Source organism: Saccostrea echinata, unplaced genomic scaffold (genome assembly GCF_033153115.1).
Source record: "Saccostrea echinata isolate AGI-Se365-2 ecotype Australia unplaced genomic scaffold, CSIRO_AGI_Sech_v1 ptg000062l, whole genome shotgun sequence".
NCBI lineage: Eukaryota > Metazoa > Mollusca > Bivalvia > Ostreida > Ostreidae > Saccostrea > Saccostrea echinata.
Window position 1 is genome coordinate 3,125,369 of NW_026889811.1, and position 14,604 is coordinate 3,139,972.

Consider the following 14,604-nt stretch of genomic DNA (forward strand, 5'->3'; position numbering starts at 1 on the left):
ATGAATCATACTTTTTAAAACTACGTATGTATATGGTGTATATGGTGTTTCCAGTTTTACTCCCCACAAACCCAGCTATAAATCGCTCTCCACATCTGTTCATGATAAATTCTTACATGTGTAGAGTTTTTCTTTCCTCTAAATCGTTCGTTGCCATGGGAACTAAGCTAAAAAATATACGACATTCCCTTTAAGGGGTAAACATGGTAGAACAGTAGGAGGTTATTTTTGGCTTTTGTTGCCCCCTTATCAGCCTCTTCTCCACAGAGCTCCCAGAACCGACAGGGAACACGATATCGCATCTTCTTAATGTACCCTCACCATATTTGGCACAACGGAATAATCCGTGCTGATGGAGGTATGGCAAGAATATTTTGACAAAGATTCTATCAAATTTGGGGAACATGGACGCACATAATTTTTATCCGAACTTTCAGTGATATTTGCCTTTTTGTGAGACATCTGGTACTCGTTATAGCTTACTTGGGGGAAACTTTTACAACTTGGTGAAGAAGTTTACCACTAGCTAATAGGGAAAATTCTCCAGCATGGCGCACAGAAGAAAGAATTCGCATCCTTTGTGTAAACAGAAGAGAATTTCCGCGGTTCTGGATCTGCTATCGGCGAAATCTCGCCAAGAGGTAGGTTTGACCGTGTTCTCAACAAAGACTTTAGAGTCACTAAGTCTTAAATTAAAATAAAACTGTGTAATTATATAGCGAGCATCAGTTAGCGTAAATAATTATATAATTGAAAAAAAAAAAGGCTTAGGTCCAGTTTAAGAAACAGAAAAGAGAGTGTCAGAATGTTTGTTTTAAGATGTAGGTATGTGGAACAGCATAATCTGTTCCGCATGTGAAGCGCTGCTGGGGGTAAGGCGGTCAGTGCACAGTGTGTGTATGATATATAATCCTTTGTTTACGTCCGTTACCCCTCCCCTAGACACTGCGGGGAGTTTCTCCGCGATAGAAGATTTAGGTATCAGTATTCATTGTTATATATCATCTTCATGAATTAAATATGGTATAATGAAATAATACAGGAATTATATAAAGTAAAAATAATAAAGATAGTGTATGTGATAAAATCACTATTTATGTTGGTGGAAAAAGTAATGCACAATCAAACATGGACATAACCGACACAGTATTTTATTTTATCAACTTAGTGACAAGTGGCTAGCATAGGTTCTTGTTGAGTATAAAGAAAATCAGACTCAACCAAAATCAAAGAAGATGGGCGGTCAAGGCATGCAAAATGCCTATAGCTTTAAATGTATTAAAATGAAATTGAATTTGTCATATATTTAGAGCGAAGTTCTAATTATTGAAAAGTATGGAATTACATGATTTAAGGATATCTTGGGGTTTGATCCCAATAGATAAAAATCCCGAGTTTCAGTTTATTCCTACAGATGGATACGCTAACCACCACATCAACTCAGAACATGGAATTAAAATCCTTTTTGTGATATGACCCTTGAATATCTGGACTTCATATGTTTCTCGGAAATATACGAAATTTGTGTCTTAAAGTGTTTTTTTAGTGGGCTCTTGCTCCGTGTTTTTATAAAGCAAAAAATGTATATTTTTTAATATACTTTCCTAAAAATTAAGACCCACCTACAGAGAATAAAATGTGTTATTAAAACGAAGAAATTCATATAAATACATTTTGACCCCCTTTGGTGTGTGCATGCTATTTCATAGACGAATAATTTCAACACTTGTGAGACTGTTGAAATTGTGGAGATTTTACTTAAAGTATACATTAATGTTAACTGAAAGATCAAAGAAAATTGTGTCATAGTTGAGATTCAAATTTAACTTTCTTACTTGTCGAACTAAAGGAATTTTTCAATATAAAAAGGTAACTAGTTTTTTTAATTATGTAACAAAGAATTATCTTTGTGTTACTATTTCTTTTTATCACTCCGTGTTGTTTATACATGTGTATATTCAAATAAATTCAAACGATGGAAGTATCATATAGCAGGCCAGTAGGAAGCAATTTCAGTTGGGGAGGGGGGGGGCACAACCATACATTTTCAGTGGGGGGGGGGGCACTATCAACTACCAAAAATTCCTTAAAGCAAAAAAAAAAAAAAAAAAAAAATAATAATAATAATAATAATAAAAAAAAAAAAAAAAAAAAAAAAAATAAATAAATAAATAAAAAAGAAAAAGAAAAAGGTCATCAGACGTTTTTATTGAGGGGGCACAAGCTACAACGTAGTATAGTAGTATATTTTCTATAGTAACACAAGCTAGTATTAATATATTTTTATAGTAATCTATATATTGGCAAAATTATTTGGGGGGGGCACGCCCCCCCCCCCCGTGCCCCCCCCCCCGGTTCCTACGGCCATGTATAGTAGGTGGAGGTAAATGAAATTTTTTTTAAAAAGTTATTATGCTGTAAATTTTGCATTTATCGCCACAAAGTTAATTCAAAATTTACATGATAGTGTTAAAGCAAGTATGGGATATGTCTTTGAGTGAATCTATAAATCTAAGCGTTGTCTAAGCTTAATCAGATTGCTGATCAACTGGTATAAACTTTTTAAAAAGAAAATAAATAGAAATAATAATGAATCACATATAGACACGCTCTGTATGTAGAGCTCAAGCCCCACGACATAAATGTTTTCTTGTAGATATATTTTGTTCTCTGTGAACACTTCTGTAATCTAGATAGTAAGAACCTTGTCAGCGCGCCAACTGTCGGGTAATTCCTGTTTTCAGACAAAAATAAATCAAAAACATAAATTCCAGAGGCAAAGATACTGAATTCAGAGGTTTACTACAAATAGATGAAAAAAGTTCATATAATCTTATCGCGGAAACAAAAGAAAGCAATTATTTTCACACGACGATTTTAGGTAAAATGTGTGACTCTGTCTGTCCGTCCATGAACAATTGAATTTACTCTCTTGGTGGTGGTAAACTACAAAATACAATCATGTTGAATATTTTTATTTACCTCAGCAAATTCAACATAATAATTCTTTAAAATGCATTATCAAAAGTAAGGATATTTTGTCAATGGTCATTAAGGAGTTTTAAAATTGTGATAGGATTTGACAGCGAATTTAGACTGTATGTGAACTTCCATACACTTTGACTTTTGGCTCAGGTCTTTATTATATTCATTGCATTCCCAAAATACTTCTTTTCCTTTTAATCGAACTATTTTTAAAATAATTTTCGACACAGATAATGATTTTTTGAGTTGACCATAAAAACTTCGAAATGAGATTCAAATACATGTATATTTTTGTTCGGCCTGATGAAGGGTGCAAATTGTATAATTCAATTGACTGTACTTTCCCTGTAGGGGAAAAAATGAGGCATTCTTTAAACAGGCAGGTATAAAATACTATGAAGACGGGGTTGCATGTACCTTGACTGATTTTAACAAGAAAATTGGGGAAGTAAGTCATAACTTGTTCCTCTTTATGTATATTGTATTAACTAAGCTAGAAACCAATTGCTTTTTGAAACGGTAATACGTAGCTTTTCAATCCCTTACAAGTATTGTGGTTAAACCTAGATAATTCGTAAGTATTCAATCTTCTTTGCTCATAGATTAATAGTCTAGGACTGTTTATGACATATCCAATGACAAAAATTTCCTTTAAATTTAACCCGATATGTTGAATTCCAAAGTTCAAGAACGATCACGTGACTACTTTGAAAGTATGACGAGGTAAAACACATAAGTTTGTTATCTAATCAACAATCTTCTAATTTGCAATGTTCAAATTTCTTGTGTTTGACCGCTGGTTTTCTCTTCGTGCGTCTTGCTACAATTTTTAAGATGCACTGGTGGAATCCATTACGATTGAAGTAGTCTCTTTCAGCCAGACACTCGGCTGTCTCCGTTAACTCCGACCAGCAGTCTACGGACACAGCCGAGTGTCTGGTTGAACAAGACTGCTTTTTAGTGCGCATGCCCAACACCAGCAGTCTTAAAAACCCAAATAATATTTTTTTAAACTTCCAATTTCTTTCTATTTGGCACGGAGCCAAACTTGAGGGTGTAAATTGTAGAAAGTGAGAAACTTTAACACAGCAAATGCATAAGGGGAATTAATAAAATATTCTGGGAGCAAACAGATCTAACCATTCAAGCATATTGAATTAACGAATACATTTGTTTTGTATTGTAGGACAGTAAGAGTGACTTAGAAAAAGAGATGATCACAGAAAGGTCAGAGGTCAATGCCGCGTCACTTGGTAACAAGAGCGTGAACAATAAACTGGACATCCCAGATGACCTTCTAAAAGATTTCTTGGCTCTGAGGAGTGCTACAAACCTCGGCACGGCCGAACTCATGCGAAAATTAATCAAAGATTATTCCAAGTACGCTTCCCCTTATGTATTTAGATTACATATGAATAATCATTAATCAAAAATTAAGTTATCTAAATAAATAAAGCATTACAAGATTCATAACTATCCAACCCCGGTTATAAGGGGCTACTTTGTCTGTATACTTTCTAATCTTTATCAATATTACAAGAATCTTAGGTGCTAATAATAATTTAAATGACTTGCACTAATAATAAATTTAAATGACCTTTTTCTGTAGGGTGCCAAGTAGTGGCACGAAAGAGCAGACTAAGTCCGCCCCGTCTGACACGGAAACCTTAAGTGAGTACTATCAAGAGGACCAAGAAGGTTACGTCATTACTCAAAACAGAGATCAGGACGAGGTATTAGACAAGGACCACACGGAGTCAAGTATTCCTGATGATGACGTGCACTGTCCAATGACGTCACATCAACTTAGCGATGGATACACGTACTTGTATGACACAAAGAGCATGGACGAGACTGTCCAGTCTAACCTTGAGCAGACGACAGGAAATGGAACTGGTGTTGACGTTTATTCCGAGGACGAAAATGAAAAAGATGGGCTTCAAGTCAAATTTCAAAATGGTGCTGTAACAATCGAAGGCACAAAATACAATCCAAAGATCCACATGGATAATCCGGAAACAGAAAATAAAGGACCACCCCCACCCTACCCGTTCGTCAGTATACATGGCGGTGCCCCTGGAATGATGCCGGTTGTTCCAAGTGGGATGGGACCTGGTGTTCCTGTTTTACCCGAACATGTCCCACCTGAAGTTCTCGCCATGATGAACTCCGCCCAGATCAATCCTATGATCAGCGGCGGTATATCTGAATGCGAGTCTCTTGAGGGAAATATAAGGGGGTGTTCGCCGACTGAGACTTTGCAACAAGACAAAATTAGAAACCAAATGGAGGATAGTCTGTCCCTTGATAATGCAACAGAGACAGTATCGTCACGTCTTTGGACTCCTTTGCCCAGTAAAAGACCATATGTCCACTCAAAGAAGAAAAACTTAGAGAAAGGCAAAATGAAATTGATAGCTGAAAACACATCGAATCATGGTGTTTATACGAGTGTTTTGAAATTACCTTGGAGTAAACGGACACGAACACCTAAAGTAGATACCGGTAAACACATGCAATTTGCAACTCTTCAAAGCACAAAAGTAGACAGCTTTAATTCTGTAACACAAGAGTCAATATCATTATCCGCTCCACAACAAGTAATGCAGGACAAAGGTAGCAAAAAATCGCGACTGAGTGATCAACAAACAGAGATACAGGCACAAGTTATTCCACAGCAGCCAAATCAACCGTCCATTGTTTTCCTTCCTCTACCAACTGGAAATATACCAACGTCGCAGGGAATTTTCATACCTACCCCCAACTTCCCTTGCTCAATCCCTGGATCCATTCAAACACCCCTTCCAGTGGACCCACATGTAGCAGCTGCGCAGTCTATGATGATGGTATATCCTAATACCAACGTTAATAGTCTAGGTAAACCCGTTCGTAAGCGTGGAAGACCCCCAAAAGTTCCAACAATGACGAAAATTGTTCCTGATGAAAAGCAAGCAAAATTTGATTCCAATTATCCCACGTTTATACCACAGGCCTTCCCTCCAGCGGCCATAGTCCTCAACGTGAATAACATGCTTAATACCGGAAATAATGTGACGGCATCAAACACAATCAGTAACAATTTGTCACCATGTGAAGTAAGTAGCTCTACCACAAAGGATGTACAGAACATGTCTTCTACATCCCAGAAGTATGATCTAAAAATGTCACCAGGAATTTATCCTAACGTACAAGTTCCAAATACAACGGCAAGTCCTACAAATGCGGAAAAGAAATGCAGTCCATCTATGCAACACAACCCTCCCATTCTCCCAAAACCGGAGCCAAAACAAAGTGGCATTCCGTCGACCACAAATACTGATCCTTTGATTTCTAAAAGCTCTTCTTCTTCTGAAATGAAAATGGTAACAACAACTGCAATGGCAAACGCTTCAACCGGGGCCTTGTATCAGGAAATGGTCTTGTCTTCAAAGTCTCTGGTAAGCGTGAGACCCCGGCGAAGACAGAGCACGTCGGAGTACCTAAGATCCAAGTCATCAGATCAAAACTTCATCTGCACATCTTTCCGTCTTCGATCTCTATCTGCTGCTAAAAAGGATAAGAAGATGAGTCAGTATGTTCCAGGAATGAAACGACGCGGGCGTCCACCGAAAAAAAGGCTGGAGAATATGTTTGAAGGACAAATGGTAGAAGTGAATCAAAACGAAATGGAGGACTTCAATCGTCAAAACATGATCAATCTTCAGCGAATTCGAGAACAGAGAGAGATGCATGTGTCCGGTGGGGAAGATTTGAAACCCGTCGGCGGTTTACACAATCTCGGAATTTCTGGAAAAGGTGATTCGTTTTCTGAGGGTCTAACTCACCAAACAGAAAATTCTGATGGTGGAAAGAAGACAGCAGAGGGCGGAAGTGACGACACACAGTCTTACAGCCCTGTTGGATCCCCTGATAGTGAGGGATATTACGACTTGGAACGAGGTGAAGTAGAACAAAATAAACCCAGTGAAATGTTTCATCAACTTTTCCACTGTAAAGTCTGTAATGACATCATCCCTGTGGAAAAGAAAGATGAGCATTACATTAAACACTCAAAGGGTAATAACTTCTGTGGAACTTGTGGTTCGGTTTTCCAGAGAGTTGTATGTAATGATGCCAATGGCGATTCAGTAGAGCTTTTAAAATGTGAAAATTGTGAACAGGCGTCACAAAATGACAATCAGGGAGCAGCAATATTCTGTCCAGATTGTGGGGAGTCTTTTAGCAATCCACTAACTCTCAAACATCACAGGCAACTGGAGCACCCGAGCCTCCACAAGTCTCAGCAGGAGTCTTACTTCAGATGTAATGATTCATCGTGTGGCAAAGCCTTCCGTACAAAATATGATCTTCGAGCACATGTTGTACGTCGCCATGATGGAAACCAGCAAGTTTTCTGTATCTATGAGGGATGCAGTAAAAAATTTCAAAACGACCTGCATCTTCAAGAACATATCAAGTTTAAACACCTTCAGATAAGCTCTTCAAAATTGTACAAGTGCACAAAACCCGGATGTGAAAAAGAATTCGAAAGTGAGAGACATCTGAACATTCATCATCTGATTCACCGAGACGAGAAGCCAATGAAATGTCAGCTGTGTGATTATAGGTGTCGCCAGCAGTCAGCACTGGTGTGGCACGTTAGGAAACACCACCCCGAGGCTGTTCCGACTTATGGACCTGGGTCCTCAGAGAGCTCCGGCCAAGAGGACATTGAAGGGAGGGAACGCGATGAGGAAGACACGCAGTGATTATGCTTATCAAAATACGATTTAAAAGTGCATCCATTTGTTAATTAAGTTCATAAAATGCTTCATATCGTTAACTAATAAATTTAAATGCTTTTTTTCTTCTTTTTTCTCTTTCTTATACTTGTTTGGAGCTTCACGAAAGAACGACGTGCTAGAAGAAAAAAAAAACCTATTTAAGCATGACATATTTTCTCGGCTTCTTCGCAAGAACCAGGCTATTGCTACTTTGCGGAACGAAACGGAACGGAACGGAACCAGTTGTGGGGTACCTTGTGGGGGATTAGAAATGAAAATAAAATGCTACTTTATTATGGTACATTATGTTTTTAATAGCTAAACATAAATTTCTCCACAGTATCAATTAAAGAATTGTAAAATAAAATGCATGTAAGAGCTAGTTTATAATTATTTTGTCGTGTTGGTTTTTCAGATGCTGCGTCATCTGTAGTTACTAGGTAAACTGTATTGAATGATTGATATGCATTTATTATTGATTTATTATTTATGTTTAAAAAAAGAAAAATAAAACTATCCAAATTTTCCGTCAAGAACTTGGATACATCATTTATCTATTTTATTTTTTACCAACACGTCAGTATAGAAAATAGAGTTGTCCCGCTTTGCCAGCATTAACGAAATTCTCTGGTTCCGTTCCGTTCCGCTAAATACCAGTATCTATGTGGATATTAGTATTTAGCGAAACGGAACGAAACGCAGTGAAATTGAAATGTCAATATGATACATATGCAAGCACCCTGTTATTATTCAAAGGAAATTCCGCATTAAAAGAAAATACATGTACATAACAAAGACACGAAAGATTAGAAACCATCTTCGAAGAGGAAAAAATCGGGTCAAGAAAGAATGTTTATTAGATTTTTGACTTTTCATAAAGCTTGATTATTTGTCATTATAATAATGTATTTACGGCACTGGTCTTTATGTTGATAAGAAAACTCAAATACGTTCCTTTCCGTTCCGCTAAATACCAGTATCTGTGTGGATATTAGTATTTAGCGGAACGAAACGAAACACAATGATATGAAATATATGAAGAAATAAGTTGTTACATGAATGTCATATTTTTCATTAAAAAATAAAATATACTATGAGGTAAACTAATTTGCGTAATACAGTCATTTGGAATATTCCGAATTAACCAGGATTGTTGTGTTATATAATGTTTGTGACAGCAATAATTTTGCATACAATTAATATTGTTCCGTTCCGTTCCGCAAATTACCAATACCCACACGGGTATTGGTATTTTGCGGAACGAAACGAAACGAAACCATAGGTTTCCTATTGAAGAGAAAGATAAAATTAAATTTAAAAAAAGTACGACAGCAGACACAATTTTTTCAATGTGTGGTTTGATATTGTTTGATTGTGAAAAAAGTGTGATAAATATGGATTTAGATGATGTTAAAAATAAAAACGCAAATATCTTTTCCTCAATTGCTCAGCATTTTATATACCATATTTGGTATTATGTAAATGTTATTATATGCATAATATATTGGATGAATGAAGTACTAAGCGTTACAACAACCTTTAGGACAGTAAAATGTTCAGCATATACATTATTTTGTCGTGTGAGTTTTTCATCTGGTGTGACATCTGTCGTTGCTATGTAAACTGTATTGAGTGATTGATATGTATTAATTATTGATGTAAAATGACTTGATCCAAATGCTTGGGTACAGTGCTAAAGAAATATCGTTTTGTTTATAAACACGTCCAAAGTAAAGAGAGTTTTCTCGCTTTGCCAACATTGACCATTCTTTGGTTCCGTTCCGTTCCGCTAAATACCAATATCCATGTGGATATTAGTATTTAGCGAAACGGAACGGAACCAAGTTACCCTTGAATCATATTTATAAATGTACGAGTATTTTATGAGTTTCAGTCTGCTATTCCTTATCGGTAAATCTTATTATTTTATTTTTAGATGACTTTATATCTAATAACATGGTAATCTGAGAAAAAGCTCCTGCATTCAAATAATTAAAAGTGACATCGTTAATAATGTGCAAAAGTATCCCAAATGTCAACACTGTAAGTATAGAAATGTTTTTGATTGTTTGAAATGATTTTAATTCAAAGACACTTGAATAAAATTTCTTGGTAAAAGGTAGAATTACAAGCTTTGAATGACTTTCTAATTAACAACAAATCTCTAATCTTAAATCCTCTATCAGCCATAATTTCATGACCTGGTCGTACATAATTTAAAAAAAAACACAATTCTTAATAATACCCTGTCAGATTCCCTCAAGACATCAAGATCAATATATTTTCAACCTTCCTGCATGTACACACTCTAAAAGAGATAACAGCAACTTTCCTTTGCGACAATCTGGGAAAAAAATCCGGGGAAAATTTTTTCTTGTCTCTTTAGTATTGATTATCTAAATTGAATAGACGGAATTCCACTTTTCATAATTAAAAAGAATTAGATTAATTGTCTAACAACAGCTAGAGTGCTTGCATATACATCATTAGATTTCAACTTCGCTGTGTTTCGTTTCGTTCCGCTAAATACTAATATCCACATGCACGGATTTGGGTATTTTGCGGAACGGAAAGGAACCAGATATATAATGTCCATTATAAAGAGTGTAAATCTGAACCTCATGAATGTATCAATAAACACTGAATTAGCTAACATTTCTGTCGGCCCATAACACATTACACATATAACGTTACACAATACTATTGAAACTAGTCTATAAATGTTTCAATTGATTGAGAAATGGTATTTGAGTTTTATTATCAGCATCAAGGACCGCAATATATAAATATATAATAATAAATTATAAAATGATAATGATGTGCGTACATGTGCGATTTTATAGTCTTTCTGAAAAGTCAAAAATCTAATTAAAAATCAGGCATATTGATTCTATCTGTCCTTGTCTTTTTCATATTGCTTTTCAAAATTTAAAATACAGGGTTTAATTTTTTTTTTTTTTATAATTTAATTAAAAAAATAACAGAGTGCTTGCGTGCGTAACATTACAAGTATTCAATTTCGCTGTGTTTTGTTCCGTTCCGCTAAATACTAATATCCACACGGATATTGGTATTTAGCGGAACGGAACGGAACCAGAAAATCATGTCATGCTGCGGTATAATTCGACGACTCTCTTTACTATACAGACTTGTCAGTAAACAAAATAAACGATGTACCGAAGTTCTTGACGGTAAATTTGGATAGGAATGCATCATTAATAGATGAATATCAATCATTCAATACTGTTTACATAGTAAGTAGAGATGTCAGCAAAAATTAATGCTTTAACTAGCTTACAGGCATTTTATTTTACAGCTCGCTACTTGACACTGTGGAGTAATTTATGTTAATTAAATAACATTATTTATTTTTTTTAGTTTTACATTCATTTTTATTTCCCCCACAAGGTACCCCACAACTGGTTTCGTTCCGTTCCGTTTCGTTCCGCAAAGTACCAATAGCCCAAGAACCACTCGTCCAATTTCAATCAAACTTGTCACAAAGCATCCTTGGGTAAAGAAGATGACAGTTTTTTTTTTTCATATGAAGCGCTTCACCCGCTTTCAAGGATAGAAAAATAAGAATTTGTGAAAATTTAATGGCATCTTTTAAAAATCTCATCGAGAACCATTTGGCCGGAAAGGTGAAACTTTAGTGGAAGCTTCATTACAACATGTAGATTTAAGTTTTGTTTTCGAATTATGACCCCGAGGGTAGGACGGGGCCACAATGGGTGATCAAAGATTCACATTGGATGATAGGAAACATCTTTAATATTCTTTCTCTGTTGAAGGCAAATTCATGATTAGTCATATTGATTTAAGGAAACATCCTTAGATAGTTTAGATTTAAATTTGTACAGATCAGGACATTTGGAATAGGTTGAAGCAATAAAAGATGATCAGAATTTATACAACGGACTAAAGGAAGTAAATAGGAAGAAATCTTTTCAAGAGCAAATTTAAAACATACCTAACTTGTGTGGAATCGTTTTTTATTATAAGCCCTAGTGTTGGAGTTGGGCCGATATCAGAGATCTAAGTTTTACATAATGCATGTGTACTGGGAATTTTGTTTCTCCAGAACAGCAAAACCATGTTGATGGCATTGATATCAAAGCATCCAAATGTTGTGTGGATTCAACTTTCATCAAATAATAGTTCGCTTATGGCAAGATTTCGGTCCACAATATGGAGTCAAAAAATCTGCTGATGAAGACCAGTAGGGCCAAAGTGACAAATGTGAGCGTTGTGGCCCATGGGCCTCTTACAACTATTCCGATCAAAAATGTTGACAAAAAGATGCACTTCCTGTGACTACGCCTATGGAGGTAAAATAAGTTAAATAACCCACACACGTGATAAATGTAACGGAGGGATATTGATCAGATTAATATTATATAAATACTGCATGTAGTTGAGTGTAACATTGAAAATTTTCACCCCAAGAAAACCATTGTCAGCCGAGGCGCAGCCGAGGTTGATAATTGTTTTCGAGGGGTGAAAATTTTCAATGTTACACTCAACTACATGCAGTATTTATTATATTATACTGAATGTTTTATACAAATACATATTACAGTGAACCTTGCGCGCATGAATTCTGCGCAGTCAATATTTTTTGGAATAACACCCGTCGTCAAGCAATGTTAACTGTTGCTACGCTGGAGGGCGTGGCTTCATTATTCAGCGGGAAATAGTGTTTTTTTAACAAATGTTCCTCGACGAATCAGATTCAACTAATTTACCTGAAAGTATAATATCACAAAGTCAAAATAACATTTGAAGAGTAGAAATTAAATCTTAATCCTTGCTGATATCAAATTTGTTCTCTGTATTATATATGAATCAAGCACTGTAACATTTACAATAACAGTTGAGTCAACTTTAAAATCTTTGGATGGAATCCTTAACAAAGAATGATAAGTGTTAAGGACACATAACACAAACAAAAATTTGATGCATGGATTGATATATGTTTTTTGAGTGATTTTGATTAGAAATGAGATAAATAATAAATCCCTAAAATATAAAGAAATCGTAAGTTTTCTTTGGTGCTTAGATATGCGACTTTGTTTATCTTTCTATATAATTCTATACAAAATTTTACACAACTTTTTAACCTTATGACAAAATCTTACAAACTTCTTTCAGTTTACCTGGCAAACATTATTCAGGTTACCAATTTAAATATAAATCTGCAAGAAATATTGATGAAAATTTCTGAAAAAAGTTTGTTGTGTTATTTATCCTGAAATGCATGGAATTTATTTTTTGCAAGAATTAAGCTACAATTGTGAAGTGACTAGTATTATATTTTCCGCACGAGGATGGTATTTTACATAGCTTGTTTACGATTCGAATTTATTCAGAATAAAATTCGAGAGATGTAATAATATTGTCTTCCTGCTTTTTGTGATTACTATCAACACAGGGCTATTTATAATCACTGGTCATAATTATAAAACTTTATACGAAAATTTAATATTACCTAGTTACCAGCAAATGTCAATCTTGAATCTCCTTCATGTCTATCTCTGCGAGTATGAAGGAATATATAAAAAAAAAATACAAGACTTCGTAAAATGGTAATGAGTAATTCATTATAACAAAATCTGTCCAGTGTCAACTACAGGAAATAGTTAAACGATAACCTAGAACTTCCTTCAGAATCACACATTGACATTTTTTTCCCCTTTTTTTAAAAGCAAAATACTAGAACTCTCTGTAAATGTATATCTTGTAACGTAATATATTTTTATGCAGTTATATGCTGTATTTCCTCACAAACACGGCCATGATAACTATTCTTTGGTGCATATTCCAAGAAGTGTAAGATCCTCAACTCAGTATAAACATTAGGGTTGGTACAAAACATAATTATTCCTATTCCTTTCTGATAAAAATGGCAATAATTTTATTTTTCACTACCTTTAACAGAGTAAGCCAATTTTCTTGAGAAAGGAGAAAAAAGGAGAACTTAAAAGGTAGAAATACTTCACTATTGGACTGAATTTATTCAGTTCATTTTGATATATTTTACAAAAGTCGCAAATTCCTTACCACAGAATTTTTTAATGCTCATTTTTTTTTTATATTGGCGCACTAACATTTTTCTATTTTAAATTAAGTAAACGTTTCATAAAATGCTTGTACAACAGCATTTTTCTTCTGGCATATTTTTTAAGTAAACACAACAACAAAAATACTAAGAATGTTTTTTTAGAGACTTGTATTTTCTTGCAGGTCTCAGAAATAGCATATTGTCTACAGAGTTATCTCTCTTTTTTTATTTTAAATGTTACAGTGATCCTGCATTTACATCTTGCATTTGATACTTCTGCAGTCTAAATATTTATTACTTATCTCACGGCGAATCCCCCCCCCCTTTTTTTTTTACCATGGAATGTGGAATCAAAACCATTGAGCAAATATGCGACCGGATCTAACATCTAACTTTAATTAGAATAATTAATGTCTTTGGCATATTTTATAAATAACCTATTCCTACAATTTCATCCAAAGTCTGTTCAGACTGAGACAGCCTGACCTGAGTGACAGTTTTACCTCCTCTCCACTGTATACCGAGTAATAACATGTATATATATACCGAGTAATTACATGTATATACATACCGAGTAATGACATGTATATATATATACCGAGTAATTACATGTATATATACATACCGAGTAATTACATGTATATATATATACCGAGTAATGACATGTATATATATACCGAGTAATTACATGTATATATACATACCGAGTAATTACATGTATATATATATATATACCGAGTAATGACATGTATATATATACCGAGTAATAACATGTATATATATATATACCAA

General features: G+C 34.8%; 1 protein-coding gene across 1 annotated transcript; it reads left to right on the plus strand.

The window, feature by feature from the left end:
* The first annotated feature begins 210 nt into the window (after nt 1-210).
* On the plus strand, nt 211-8,297 carry LOC133175519 (uncharacterized). Its single transcript, XM_061310638.1, has 3 exons — nt 211-641; nt 4,172-4,365; nt 4,595-8,297. The coding sequence occupies exons 1-3, from the start codon at nt 549-551 to the stop codon at nt 7,731-7,733; spliced, it is 3,426 nt and encodes a 1,141-aa protein (XP_061166622.1). The 5' UTR covers nt 211-548; the 3' UTR covers nt 7,734-8,297.
* Nucleotides 8,298-14,604: the final 6,307 nt, after the last annotated feature.